The 15,479-nt window shown below is 42.9% G+C and overlaps 1 protein-coding gene across 2 annotated transcripts in view; it reads left to right on the forward strand.

Moving 5' to 3' along the window:
• Positions 1 to 15,479, forward strand: part of slc35f3b (solute carrier family 35 member F3b) — a 44,078-nt gene that overhangs the window by 22,374 nt on the left and 6,225 nt on the right. The window contains exons 1-3 of one of the 2 annotated variants that reach the window (XM_076077390.1): positions 896 to 1,115; positions 11,339 to 11,681; positions 14,599 to 14,818. In XM_076077390.1, the coding sequence (XP_075933505.1) occupies positions 1,040 to 1,115; positions 11,339 to 11,681; positions 14,599 to 14,818 (639 nt within the window). In that variant the 5' untranslated portion in view covers positions 896 to 1,039. Of the gene's footprint in view, positions 1 to 895; positions 1,116 to 11,338; positions 11,682 to 14,598; positions 14,819 to 15,479 lie in introns of those variants that run through there. The other variant, XM_076077389.1, reaches the window with a different exon arrangement.

Genomic DNA, 15,479 nt, shown 5'->3' on the forward strand with positions numbered 1-15,479 from the left:
TTTAAAATGCTAGAATGGCTTTAAGTGGACATAACTTTGTTGCGAACCCAACGAAGAGGTGACGTCTCAAAACCAGCGAAATACAACCGTCAAACCTGCGTTAACTCACCGAAGCGTGTGGCTTGTGCAGGGGAACCGTTTCACCATCATCTGCTCGACTACAACAACTGTTTTGACTTAGTTCCTCCTACTGTTTCTACTGTTTCTCGACTTGTTTGCAAATTAATCGGAGGAAAGGAGCTCGATTGAAATAGCGGACATAGTCCTGCTCGCGAACCGCGCTGCAAAACGGTTAACGTTAATGAGTGGGAACAGGTGAAATAAAATATTCTATTATGTTCATAACTGTAGTGTTTAAAACAACTAAAATAAAAGCTGTTCTGTTCAGCTGGGTGTAAAAAAAAAGCCATAAACCAAAATTCATTAGCATAAAAAAAAAAACTAGGGACCCTAAGTTAGTGTTAATTTTGGAGATTCCACACGGTACCTTGATCAAATAAAGGATTAGTTCGTTTCATAATAATTTATTTAACTACCTCTACCGCCCCACACATACACACACCGTACTGCATTGCTTCCATCATATCTGTCACAGAGTCTGTGCCTGCACGCTGCCCAGGCGGGACCACAGCCACGGGGGCTCGGACAGCCGGGCACACCTGCCTCGGGACGGAGGGGTTGGTGGGAGGTGGGAGGTGGTGGTGATACTGTAAGGGGGACTGGTGGATGTGTGACGTTGGCGAATTGCAGCAATTGCCAAACTGTACGTGAGGAGAGACCAGTCAGGACGCACTGAATACAGCAGATTTGAGGAGGGGAAGGCAAGTGGAGGAAGGGGGGTGGGGGGATACGACAGAGGTAGGACAAAAAAAAAAAAACATCTTCAAGAGGGGAGTTGGATGGATGCGGGGGGACAGAGAGCAGGAGACCGGCTCTAGGAACATCAAGGGTCCCATCAAGTGGTCTGGTGTCTGCACCAAATCAGCTTCAGGGATGTAGTCGAAGCGGTTTAGAGCTCAGCCCATCCGAGCTCATCGTCATGAAGAAACACTCCGCAAGGGTTGCCCCGCTGTCCGCCTGCAACAGTCCGGTGCTCACCCTCACCAAAGTGGAAGGTAGGGAGAGTTCATATCATTTAGAACATCTGCAGCCCCGCAAACCCGGGGCTGGTGCATGTGTTGTCTGTTATGCAGCCTGTAATGTCTTTACACAGAATACTCTAAATTTAGAAGCGTCCTTCTGTTGATTTGACGGAGAGAGGATTCCTGCCGGAATATTTTCCTCTCAAGGCTTACCCCCCCCCCCCCCCCCCTATCTAATTTATGACACGGGTCAACTTTAGAAAATCTTACTGCGAGCGAGATAAAAACAACAACACGGGAATCAATCAAGCGCGCAACTTACCGTTAAACCTATGATGCAACAGCTCTGCAAACAATTTGACATCGGACAGCATCCTAATCAATTTTCTGCATAGAAGTCGTCAAATGCATCACATTATTTATTTATGATTTTCCTTCATCGCGTGATGTTGCTGAAAAACCCCAAATGTAGCCTGTAATAGACCGGCATTGTCCGAATTACTATTACTGTTACCGAATTACGACGCATCGATTTTTTTTAAAAAAATTGGGGGGGGGGGGGGCTCATGCCGGGCTGATGAACACTGTGCTAAATTTACTGGTCCATAGGGAGGATCTTAAGTTGTTATTGCAGCAGGGATTCCCCCTCACACTCCCTCCACCCATGGCTGCAAGAGTCACAGCTGGAATACCAGAACATCATGTCAGAGCAGATGAGACATGAACCACCAGTAAACATGTTAATGGTCTTCAGTCTGCCTTTAGTGGCTTCATTATCAGTCTTACATCAGGTCTCCCTGCCTTGTCTGAGAGTCCCTCTGATCTGCAGGAGCACCTTTACAACATGTCTCGCTGACATCATTAAGGCACTACTCCTCTCTGACTCCGTGTGTGTGTGTGTGTGTGTGTGTTGCTGAATCACCTGTCTTGACATCTTGAACACGCATAGTGTCATTCGTAACAACGATGTCCTCAGCCTCATGCTTGTGCAAAGAAGCATGTTATGCATTCTTTAATCCCCCCCCCCTCAGCACAGAGGACTAGTGGATGTCTCAGTGTTTGGCATAAGAACAGAGTCAACACTGAATTGGCTGCTGATTTCACAGCATTCTAGCGCTTTGCATCAGAAGTAATCCATATCTCAGGCAACTTAAGGAAAAAAAGGATTTAAATTAATTGATCAATTTGCATTATTTGCATATTCTTGTCTCTATAACTTTTATTATTTTATAAATGTTTGTAGGATTAAAACACACATTCATATGTGAATGTGTGTTTTAATCCTACAAACATTTATAAAATGACATGCATGTCATGGTGCAAGAAAGTAGTCTGAAGAGGTTGTGATGACTTCCAAATAAAAATGATTTGGTTTGATCAGCTAAATGTTACACTGCAGGTCGCTGTACTTTGTGCAGTGCAGTAAAGTAGTGCTTGAATAAACACTGTTGGCAACCAGTCAACTTGTGACACCACAGCAAGAAGAGGTAATTTGCCAAAATGTCAGTGCAGCTGCTGAAAACAAGCTGTTTTCAAATCGTATTTAATACAAAAGTGAATTACGAAGACAAAAGCAATACTTCTGCTCTGCTGCAGTAGTTTTGGGAGTCAAAACTTACCCAGATCTTGCTGACTAAGACTTGTCAGTGAAGCTTAACGCTACCTCCTATTGTTTGAGAGTTCACAACAGTTTTACTAATGTGAAAATATATGAAAATACTTCATTATTCATAATTTATGACTCGACCAGCTGCTAGAATGTGAATGAGGAATCTTCCCGCAGTTTCATATGGACACTGCAGAAATGGAATTAACTAACCATATGCCAGCTGTTAAAACTGTGTTGCATATTCACTCACTTTAAGGCATTCTGGATAACCTCAGAATAATCACTGCTGCTGGGTAACCAATGATGTTAAGCTTATTAGTGCATATGTCAGCTCAAAATATTTTATTTTCAGAAAAGCTGCGATGGCAGGCTGTTATTTAAGCTTCTATATTAAGAATTATCAAGAGCTGAGGATAGAGAAAGGATTGTAAATGTGTGTGTTGTGGTTGATAGTATTGTAAATTGTTGAAGGGAGTCAAAGCTGTAGGGTTTGTGATGCGAATGTACGGCTCCCCATTTCAGCAGCTGCTTTGAAGGAGGAGGGAATCGCAGGGGGGCCACAGCGGATCAAGACACAGATTTTTTAAAGACTCCGCTGTTTATGTAACCATGGCTCCAAAACCTCTGTTCCCATCACTAATAACCAACTGTCAAAGAGTTACATTTTTTAGCGTCAATCTTCAGTGGTCTCTCTGTTTTCTTCTGTTATTCGTGTCCAGTTAACATCCACAGTGGCACAGAGTATTAGTGTGCCACAATACAAGAAACAACAAGATTGAGGAAATGTTGCGTCATAGTCAGCTGCAAAACCAAATTCAGCAGTCTAATCTGGTGGTGTGTTTTTTTCACTGATTTGAACATGGAATTGTATTTTTTTTCTACATTCGTAACATCTCTTCTGGAACTATCAAGTCAGATGCAGCCAGGCTTTGCGCTTTGAGGGAAAGGTGGAACCGCCACCAATCAATTTTGACATCAGACTTAGTGGTGGAATTTTGAGCACATCCCAGAGTCGTCCTGTGTTCCCTTAATGCTTTTGTTTTGTGACCAAAGATTCACTGTCTTCATCCGCAGTATTTATCTCTTCTTATATGTGCTCTTGTGATGAATCCACCCAACCAACGGCCCATGGTTGACACCTGTTGACTTCTCTTTAAATATGTCTTTGGGGAATATCTGTGTTGTGTCGTGATAGGCAGGGAAATTCATAAAAATCCCTTTAATCTCTTTAATTTCATTACACGCTTGGAAACAGAACAGGCGTCTTTGAAAACTGATTGAGAGTACATACGTCCCCGAGGAAGCTAGTCCTATTCTACCAGCTTCTGTTATGAGCGAGCTGAACTTCTCTCCAGGGCCCCATGCAACTTGACCACACATCAATCGATTGATAGCAAATTATGACGGTTCACACTCAGAAGTAGAGGATGAAATGTGCAGATAATGAACTCATTTAGCATCAAATTGGATCTTCAGTGTTTCCCAGTGAGATGGATTATCATGCTATTCTGGACAGTCACGCAGTTTGCTATATTCTGTGTGCTTAAAGATTTTAAAGATGTGTTGAGAAATGTAGCAATGTTAAGTATGAGACTTGTTGCTTTGTGTGGATATTGCTTGAAGTGATGGATGTAAAGTCAGTCGATTTGTCCCGTCTGCCCCGCTGTTAGTGCACAGTGCATGATTCATAGTCATCTTATTAATAAAATATGTGCATTTAGCAAAAGAGCAGCAGCAGCATTCACCACTGGGCGAGGGAGATTACCACTTTAAGACATGAATGATTTTGTCAATTTGGGGGGGGGGGGGGGGGAGAGCAAAAATAACACAAAAATAACATGACATGTTTCCTTCAAGCGTACTCACAAGGGACATAAATAGAAACTTGCATCTCAATCTCGTTTGCCTGCGTCCTATTTGTATGTAAATGTAAATTCAGGCCTGTGTGAACAGTAAAACCCCCAGTATGGAGATGAAAACAAAGGTCAAACAGACGTACATACGTGTTTAACCTGCAGCAGTGGTGTTAAAAGATCCCCAGAAGCAGCTGTGAATTTTTGAAGATTTCCTGTTGAAGCTCCTTAAAATGTGACGTCTCACTTTAATCCTCTGGCTGTAATTGGAGTTGACTTTGTGGGTAGTCGGAGGAGTAACGCTTTTAAAATCATTTTAAAAGCAAGTGAAACGGGGCTTTCTTACTTGATAAGTGTGCAATGAATACACTGTGACAGGGCTTTTATTTTGTTGTGAGGCCAAGCTTTTGCTCTGGTTTATGTAATGTAGAGTGTGCGTGCAGAGAAAGCCACCAGTTTCATTGTAATGAATGAGATTTAGCTGAGCAGATGGATTGATGTTATGCGCTAAATCAATTCATCGTATAAGTTCATTTGAGGTTTGCCGCCACGACTTCCTTGCCGCACACATCTCATTTGTATTTCATACAAGAAAGTGCCTTCTGCAACAGTGTCGTAGTGTTTCATCTTTGAGCAACATCCTCTGGCAAAATGTGTAAAGAGGAAGCTCTAAACTCTAATCCTGAATTGAGGGAGTTGATCCGAAAGATTTCTTTAGGATGCAGGACAGCTGCCTATCCTCTCTAAATATGTAATGCAGCCAGTAGACCAGATGGTACACTTGTGGTGGATCTATAGGGCTAATTATCACAAACCTGAAATAACAAAATATTTACACCATCCCTACAGAACTTTCTTGTAATTGTGACCAGTGTGAGTCAGTAAAAATGCATGCCGTGTGTTTCCTTAATCTTTAAAAATAACGTAGTTGGCAGTTCACTCCATCTAAATCTTGTTGGACAAACTTATTCTTCTGATGCCGTTAAAAAAACGTATCAGTCAACTGTAAGGGTCATTTTACAGCAGCGATGTAATGGGAAGGTTGAACTGTATCTGGAAATAGTGAAGTCCAAAGTCAGCATCATGTACGTCTGATGGACTTCATGTGTTATCAGTGGCCTCGGGGTGCAGGAAGGGAGTAAAACCGCTGTTTGTGCAGACACTCAGAGTGTACACCTGCGGTGGTTGTCTATCCGTTACTTCAACAGGGACGCTGTGGCCAAATCTTTTAAATATTGATTTGTGTCGGAAAGTGCCGGGAGTCTTGCCAGTCTGTTAAACTGCAGGTCCATCACGCTACAGTCACTATTGTAACGGACTGCAAGATGGAGGGAGGGAGGAACGCTTCAGGACTGTGGGACGTACTCTTGGGCAGTGTACCCGCTACCAAAAGTGAGTAATTACTATTGCTCTGCTGTAACACACAGTGCATGGACACACACACACAAACACACGCTGGCCTGCTTGCACCAGTGTTTTGTCGTGTCACTAGCCAATGAGGCGTCGGAGGGCCGCAGCATTGACCTGTATCGCGAGCATCTGTTGAACCAGCTGGGCAGGTCAGGGCAGTGACAAACAACAAGTTTGCAACTCGGTAAAGGAAGTTGCTCCGTCGTCCTCTGAGGTTGAAGGAGAAACTGGTCGGGAATTAGGGAGAGTGGGATCAGTAACAGTCGGCCCGTCCTTGTCTGCCCTCCTGGGCCTTTGTCCCCTCCGCCCATGTGGTCCCACCTATCAGCTGGTTGACGCAGCGGGGGGTGTTGGCGGCCTGACTCTCTGTTGTGTTATTGAGCGAGACAGTCTTGTCAGATGAGCCTGCTCTGGTGAGTTGAAAGGCCTCTAACTGTCAGCTTGGCCTGACCAAGCTGTCACAGCCAAGTATCACAGACTCCCACTGTCTGTCAGACTTAGACATTACAAAGACAGTGACTGCTGCCTGTCTGTCTTCAGCCTGTCTGTCTGACCTGACAGGATAAAAGTCCCATCCTTCTGTAGTGTGACGTTTGTAGTTTATAGCTTGCTTTACATATCCAGAACTGGTCTTGCTTTATAAACAGTAAGGCTCAGACTTTGACATGTCAGAAATGACAAACCGCGTTGGTCAACATGTGATTGAAGGAGTTATTTTTATAGAGTACTGATGCACTGATTGATGTCGTGCGACAGCCAAAGATGAACAGGCGTTTTCTTATTTATATCCTACATTTGTGCAAAGAAGCTCTTTAATTTTTTTAAATCTAGATTATTACACCTAAAAATAAACGTATGGTTGATGTTATGTACAGCAGGGTATAATGTTTGATTATGAACATGACAGAACGAGGAAGTTGCACCAGTTAATTCATATTCATCACCATCAGAGACCCAAGAGACAGTAAGACAAGGAGAAGGGTTCCTCTGAAGTGTGTATCGGTGATTGATCTGTTTACCCTCTTGAATCACTGAGGCAGAGCGCTGCAGTGCACTCTTACTCCCACGGAGGTGTCGCCAAACAGACAAACAGACAAACTTCTCTTACTTCGGTGTCTCTAACTCGAGGTCCCAGAGAAGCAGCCCCGACAGTTGTACGGCCGCGGCGGCGAACCAACGCACGCCTGGCTGGCACTATCGTCACTGCTGCCTGCTATCGTCACTGCTGCTGGGGCAGAGAGAGAGGCCTGTTCAGGGAGCTACAGAGAGACATAGCTGGACTTTCCTGTCCTGTCATGGCTTTGTGAAGTGTGAGAAAAGGCAGTCAGGCAGGGCTCCGCTGGCACGTTTGGGATTTGCAGCTATCAGCAGGAGAGATCTGCACTGCAGAGTCTGCAGGGGGGAGGGAGGAGAACGTGAGTGGGAACGAGGCTGGTCGGGAAGCAGGGAAGCATTCACTGAGATGGGAGAAAAAACTGGAAAACAGTCTGGATAAATCCAAACACCAATCGGAGTACTTCGACCCTACTGGAAGTAGAATGTATATTAAATACTCTCCGTACGAGGTGCTCAGGGTACTAAAACACTAGAGGCAGACAAATGAACAAATAAGCTAAAGATTGATTTACTGTGCCTATAGTGGTAAATGGACTGCTTTGTCAACAGATTTACACACAGGTGAAGAAAGGTGAAGTGGATTTTCCTCCTAAAAATGTTAATTAAGGAAAAAGTATTGTACAGTTCACTGTGACAAAGACCCAGCAGCGCTGAAATGTTATCCTTTTCTTTCCATAAATGCTTTAAGTATCATAAAAACTTTCTTTTAACCCGTTCTCTTTGCTTGAGACCGCCTCTACCTGATAGGCTGAGTGGTTGAGATGGAAGCATTTCAGGAGTAGAAGACGTCTATACATCTGTCAGATTGGATCCAAATCTGGACCTACAAGGATGCCAAACACTTTCTTCCTGTCTCCAGTGATTTTGCAGATGCCTGTTAGGTTCAGTTAAGCACATCTGGACATAGATTGTGTTGAATGAGCAGAGATATTTAAATTTTGTGTTGAATTGAGCATCTCAGTTAATACAGTAATCTGCAATTACACCTAATCCTTATCTGTTTTAGCGTGTGAAATGCTGAGATTAATTATTAGATATAAAACAAATACACTTAATCAAACCAAAGGTTCCTGCTTTTTACCGCAGTCGTGTCTGACCTTGACAGTTGACATTTGATTACAAACCGATAAGGGTTAAGAGCTTTCAGTTAATCATTTAGCAGTTAAAGAAGGAGACTCTTTCCAGGTGTTTCAATTATGGTAGTAATGGCTTCAAATGTCGTTAGCGGAGGAGCCTTTCTATCTCACACAGCCACTCTACTGACCCAGCTCACACTGATGAGTTCAGCAATGCTCCATATTGGTCATCGACGGCTTTCAAGGTTGATACAGTATCATTAGTCACCGTCAGGCTCAAGAGACAAGTGCATTACCATCAAGTCACTGGGTAACAAACGAATGACGCCTCAGCATTAAATCATAGAAGCTCTAATTAATAATTTATGCAACCGTGTTTCATTTAATAACATTGATAACATATTATCTTCGGAGTATTACGGTAACAGCGTATTTGAGGTGTGACAGGACCCTTAATGTTGTCATGACACTTCACTCAGTGTGTTCACATGGGCCAGCGCTGGAAATGCTTGGCTGGGCCCCAGGGCCACTCTGGGGGCTGATTGGCTTGGCCCATCACTGCATTTGGAAGATTAAACTGTGCTGCAGTATGGAGCAGCGGCCAGGGCCACGGGATGTGGGACGGAGGCCCAGGAAGGACAAAAACTGGGCGGCGTAAACAAGACATGACCTTCACAACAAGACAAAGAGGCTTGTAGCTCAGAATAGAGAAACTTAACTCCCATCCATGTGCGTCTGGCTCTTTTCTTTTGGTCCTTGCTGATTCATCATTTCATCGCAAGAACAGATTCAATGATCTTGAATCAACTTTCATTGCTGCCAAATTTGCCGCAGGAATGTAAGAGCTGTCAATTGCTTTTTTTATTTCTTTCTCAGGAGCAGGAGGCATTGTTCAGGATACGCAAATAATGCAGCACAATTTCATCTTAATTGCATCACATTTTCACAGTAGATGAATAGAAATAAAAATCTGTTGCGCATTCAGCAGAGAGCCGGGGGAAGCCGGGGCATTAGCATGGGAGGCGATAGGCATCGGGGATGTTAATCTGTGGCCCCCCGGCAAGGTCAGAAGCTGCTCTTCCAGGAAGAATGAGTCGTCTCATTGGGCGTGATGGATACAGCTTTTCTGTAAAATATGTAGCAAGCTGCTTATAAAGAAGATATAGGTGTCCCTTTGACTGATCTCAATAACATGAAGGCAGACAGTTTCATCAGTGTTAGCTATATGATAAACTAACACAGCCAACTAAAATAATATGAGTTCAGTGTCCTGTTCATGCCATACAATAACAACTTTCACAGTAAAACCCCAACTTAAGTTAGATTTATGTTATCTTTTTGAAGTGCGTTCTGTATTCCAGCCAGCAGTGTACAGTGGAGATGAATCGGCAAAAGACTCCCTGCGGCACATCATTACCTCTGGAAGCACCATTAGGGAGATCCCTCTGTTTTGTTGGAAGGCGGGAAGCTACAGAAGGCGCATGGTGCATGTTATGCAGCCGTTATGAAACAGGGCTGATATACGAGGTGGTTTCCCGTGTGGTCCCCTCACTTCGCTGATTGGAAAGTTGTGATTTGTAGTTTTGTTCTCTGTGGTGAAAGTATAGCTGGAGGCTCTGTTTGGCTTGAATACAAATACAATTATTTATAGTCTTGTAGCGTTGTTGCTGGTAGATTTAATAAATAAGAATGAATTAATATCAAGATATGTAATGATTATTAATAATTCAATTATGATTTATATACCCATACATTAGTATAAAAGAATGATGGTACTCAACTTACGCCATAAGACACCATTAGTTTAACTAACAGAATTTAACACAAAATTAAATTTAGGACGCCACCCAATTTGAGATAAATAGGGAAAACTTCAAGATTTGATAATAATCAATTAAATCTTAATCTCAGGGTTGCTACAGAGTTCTTCTCAATGTGTACAGGACTGCTGCAGAAAGGTACCAAACAGTTGATATAGGTCACTGAATAAAACATGATCAATTACATACAGAATGAATTAAACAACATAGAAAGACATTGTTATCATGACCCAGACAGACCTATCTAGATATACATGTGTACCTATATGCATAATAAACGAATGGAAATGAATGTTAGCTCAGCATAACATAGCAGTTAAAGTACATGTTGCGTCACAAATCAGTTTCTTTAAGTCGTTTAGTCACAATTGGATGGGTCTCTGTGTACCTCGGATATGTAGATGCTCGTAAAAAAAAACGTCAGAGTCATAAACCATGGTGGACTCAACCTCTGAGTATGTCCAGGCACGTTGTAAATTGAGATTTCAACCACTAAGTGACATATAGTGTCCTGAGAGCAGTCTCTGGAGAGAGCTTATTAGTTCAGATTGTGTCATTGACATTTCAGGTTTGTCATCCTTCCGTGGATGTTCGCTACAGTCTTAGCGAAGATATGTTGAAGAATCGTTTATACACAATGTCATTGTTAGATAGAGGGAGGCTGAGAGAATGACGATCTGCTGTATGAATGAATAATATCTCTGTTGTTAGGTTGTGCTTGAGCTTCTTAGCTTCTATGCCTCGGCACAGGATTATACAGTTATAACTGCATTGTTTGGAGGACACAATAAACACAGTATCCATAAGTAAGTTCAATGACTCGAGGTAAGTGAATCAGCTTTGACGCACAGGAGTGGGTGTGAGTGGGACAGAAAACAGCACGTCAACACTTTGCCTCAATTCACACATTACTGAAGATGTATGGAGGCTATCAGGTTGTGACGGGAGCAATAGCAAAGCTAAGCAGTGCTGTGTGTGCCTTTGGGCACTGTGGGGCACGCGCACACACAAAAGCACACCCACACACACACGTCATTGTAACTCACGAGGTGGAGAAGAGGTCGCCTTGGATTGGATATCAGATCTGCCCTCTTCTGTCCTCTGTTTGGCTGCAGCCTGTCACACTTGATCACCACATTTTTAACTCGGATGTCTGATTGATTACCTTCAAGTTCAATTAAACTGTGGAAGAAGCTATCTTTAGCCAGAAAACAGGGTGACCTGAAGTCATTCACACACAGAAAAGAGTTTTGTTTGATGTGGGAACTCTAAAGCACAATTCCCTCTTCTGAAGAAATCTAAAATAAAACATTCCTGATCATAGAACAAACTGTCAGTGTGTTCAATCTATCATGTATGTGTTCATGTTTAGGAGAAGACCACCCCAAGGAGAATGTGGTGGGCCCCACAGAAGCACAGTCGGCTGGCGGTACGGCCGGAGTGGAGTCCGGCTCCAGCAAGCGGAAGCTCCACTGCTGCATCAGAGTGACGACCGTACAGGTGCGGAAGGCCCTGTGGGGGGTGGCCATGGTGATATGCGTGTGCTCCTCCTGGGCCGGGTCCACCCAGCTGGCCAAGCTCACCTTTAAGCAGTTCGACGCCCCCTTCACCCTCACCTGGTTCGCCACCTCCTGGAACTGCCTCTTCTTCCCGCTCTACTACATCGGCCATCTGTGCAAGAGTCCAGAGAGGCAGACGGCCAGACAGAGGTTCAGGTAAGAAGACTCTCGCTGCATGCAAGCGAGCAAGTCAAAATACTACAGGGGATTTGATTTGGCTTCTCTGAGATGTTGTGGGAGGCTGTTCCTTTAAGGTTTCTGACTTTGCAATATCCTGTATTTCAAAAGAACAATTTCAAAATCAATCATAAAACTCATAAGGGGGCCAGTTGAGAGTAGGTGAAACTGTGTTTGTGTGCAGTATACGTTTGGGTTTTGTCAACAAGCCTCGCTGCTCCTGGACCAGTTGGTGTAAAGATTAATAAGGTGAACAAGGTGTTACGGTAGTCGAGGCGTGATGTAATAAAAGCATGGCTGACTTTTTCCAAAACTTGAAGTAAGGGTCTGGTTTCTGCCATGTTCCTTAGTTGGAAAACACTAAAATGAAACAGACATTTCATTTAGGTTGGGATCAACAGCAATCAAATGCAACAGCACAACTGAATGTCAGCGTCCTGAACAATGTTGCGTAGTCGTCATGCTGACAATGCATCAATGTACCACTATTAGGGGGAAAATAACACGCTTATCGTTGCATAGGGGTCTACTTCTTATCCACACTAAAACACTGTACACAAGTAAAACAAAGATTCATTGCTAAAAGTTCTTCTTATTGTTAAGGCCTGACAAGCCAAATACGCACAACACACAAATATTTATTCTGCAGCTACAACAGAAATGACGAAGAGGAAACTATCAACTGTGTCAACAACCGCAGTCAAAGGGAATTGTTTTCTATAAAACACTCACCGATGATGCACCGACTTTATCATACTATTCCACATACTGGAAAAGAAAGCAATTTCCCCATCAGCAACAGCCTCAGTAGACCAGAATCCAACGCAGTCATTAGAAATCATTTTCTGGAAAGTTGATGACAAAAAACTAGTCTTCTTCGTACAGATGCAGCTGAAATGCTCAGACACATTCTGTGGAGATTGTTGAAAAGACTTGCTGTGAATGCCGCTGTTCTAAACACGGGGTCAAGAGCCTCAGAAAGGGTCGCAAGACAGGCCAGCTACTTAACGTCAGTCTTATAATTGATGATCTCACTGAACGAACAGAGGTGTTTACCTTCCATGTTTGCTGCCTGGTTATTTATGCACAATCACTCCCTGTTTACATTTGACTTCCAACACAGCACCACCATTTACCTCATTTGGAATATCCGGTTCCTATGCCACCTCCAGTTATGCTGCTGCAGCAAACAGAAAGTATGAAATTGTGTTAGCGGTGTTTTCACACTTGAAACAGTCCATTCATCGGGATCTTCAGAAAAAAAAAGTCTTATCGCCGCAACCTGCTGTGCTACTTTGGCACAAAGAGCCAAAGAGGGTGGAAGTATTTGGAAGGTGTGGTGGGCGGGTGAGCCGGGGGGGGGAATTGGCTCTGCACTTGTGATGCACTTCTGTGATGTGGCTCTGACTCTTGGAGGGCTTACGCAAGGATCTGGAGCTCACACTCCTCGGCCGGAGCTGATGTGCTCCGAATACCAAGCACTCCGTTTCCTTTGTTTTTATTCAAATTGCACCTGCTGGTGAATCTTAGACAATGAGAAATAGAGACCAAGAGTTGACATTTGTAATAGTCGTCCTGTCTCTTTACAATAAAACGGAGACCAGAGTAAAGGCAAAGACATGCCATCACTTCTATTGCTGATTTTAATTTGCTCAATACCAAAGAAACCAAATACAAATGAGGTCCACCAGAGTCCGACATGCTAACTTGAAATATTTTGATTTGGAATGCAGTGTCTTTAAAAGTGTATGTTGACTTTATGAGCTGCTAGATGGTTTCAAATCAGCTTCCACAGCACAGCTGTAGAGCTGGGAGTCTTTCTAAAATCAATGCAGATTACGAGTACAGCAGAAACAAACCACAAAGGTGGCGTATCCAGTGTCTGTAATGAAATGATGACAGACTTTAATGTGATTGCCGCCGAATCAGGCAGTGTGTAGTGCTGACTCAGCCCTCTGGACTTGATTCATAATAGTGCTGCTCCTCAGTATCCAGCAAGGACTCTTACAAATGTGCTTCCTGCCACTCCTGCAGCTATTGCTGCTTCATCACTTTCCCAGAGCCAGCAGCTTTCAGAGTAAACGGTGAAACTCAGGCGCACAGTCAAAAACGCTGTGCTACTTTGGCACAAAGGGGCGAAAATACATCAATGTTACATTATGACGTATTTTTCTTGGCATCACACCAGAGTGATGCTGCTCAAAGTCTTATTGATTAGAACATTTCACAACAACAGAGTCGACAGCATCACTTTCAAGTATTTTGATACCGATACTTTTGATTTGACACACTTGAAAGCCGACAGCTTCTTGTGTAGTTAAACACTCTTCTAGACAGGAATCAAGTCCAGACTTGAGTTGGAAATTAGAGACGATATCCACTGAAAAGTATACGACCAGTTCCATCGCTTCTTCAAGATAACAAAATGTCACCAGGCTGACTGTTTGTCGTTACAGTTACAGTTCTGCTTCCAAAGTATGTCTAGTTAGAATGAGCATATGCAACATTTGCATATGTATATAATATATTAAAAGACAAATCCTATGTAAACACAATAAATCGTTTAATTTCATTAATGGAAACAGCTCAGAAATATTAAACTTTATCGCCTTGTGGCAGATTCAATTGTGTTCGTAAATATTTACTAATTTCTCTCGGTCCCAAATGCACTGTGGAGCAATGTTCAATATTTAGACGTTAAAACGGGGATGACTTCACACACTCACCACTGATTCGAGTCTCTGGTCTCTCTGGTATCATTTGTTCAGACAGAGCTGTTTGTGTTCATAAATATTGATTAAAGTCCCAGATCGCAAATAACATTTATCAACTCTTAAATTAGTTGTACCCCATTTTTCAATATTCCGACGCTGCTCTGCATCATGTCTCTGCACAGGGAGTGCTGTAGGTTTTTCGGGGACGACGGGCTCACACCCAAGGTGTTTTTCACCAAGGTAGCTCCCTTTGGCCTGCTGTGGATCCTCACCAACTACCTGTACCTGCAGGCCCTCAGGAAGATCAACACAACAGACGTGTCGGCGCTCTTCTGTTGTAACAAGGCCTTCGTCTTCCTGCTGTCCTGGATTGTACTTAGAGACCGCTTCATGGGGGTCAGGGTGAGTACATCTGCCTGTGTGTGTGTGAGAGAAAGAGGTTTTTCCACTTCAAGAGAGGAAATGTTCCCCACTGCATCTTTAAAATACGAGTCTGATCCACCAAAAGGAAAGTGGATAGTAAAACTATGATTTACCCTGCAGGCTACTCACTCACCTTGGGCAACTTTCAGTTGTAATAAACAACATAATAAAAAACAATCAATAAAATAAAGACATTTGCATAATGTGATTGCTACAATTTCATATGAAATAATAATGTGCAAAATTCCCATAAATGACATTTTGCAACACTTTATCTCGAGTCTCAAACTGACTAGATTCAGATAAGATTTGAGCTGCACTTTTGAGGCAGATTCCAATATCTATATTAAAAGTGAGTAAAAAAAAAATAAATCATGAAAATCTGATTTAATGAGTTGTTCCACCAAATTTGGATTTTTCCCTCCCACACTGACTCAATATGATCATGTTTATAGTTCTAAAAAGGCAAAAGTATGATGTTTTTCACAAGAACCAAGCCATGATTAGAGAACAGTCAGAAAAAGACATAGCTTTGTGTAGCAGGTGTTTAGGTTCTCTATTCTTTCCTGTCCTGTAAACCACGTAGCCACCTCTCAGGTTTATCTTGTGACCTCTTGGAGGACAGAAATGCTGAATATCT

The sequence above is a fragment of the Anarhichas minor genome, unplaced genomic scaffold, assembly GCF_050575085.1.
Source record: "Anarhichas minor isolate MPS153535 unplaced genomic scaffold, ASM5057508v1 ptg000058l, whole genome shotgun sequence".
In the NCBI taxonomy this organism is placed as follows: Eukaryota; Metazoa; Chordata; class Actinopteri; order Perciformes; family Anarhichadidae; genus Anarhichas; species Anarhichas minor.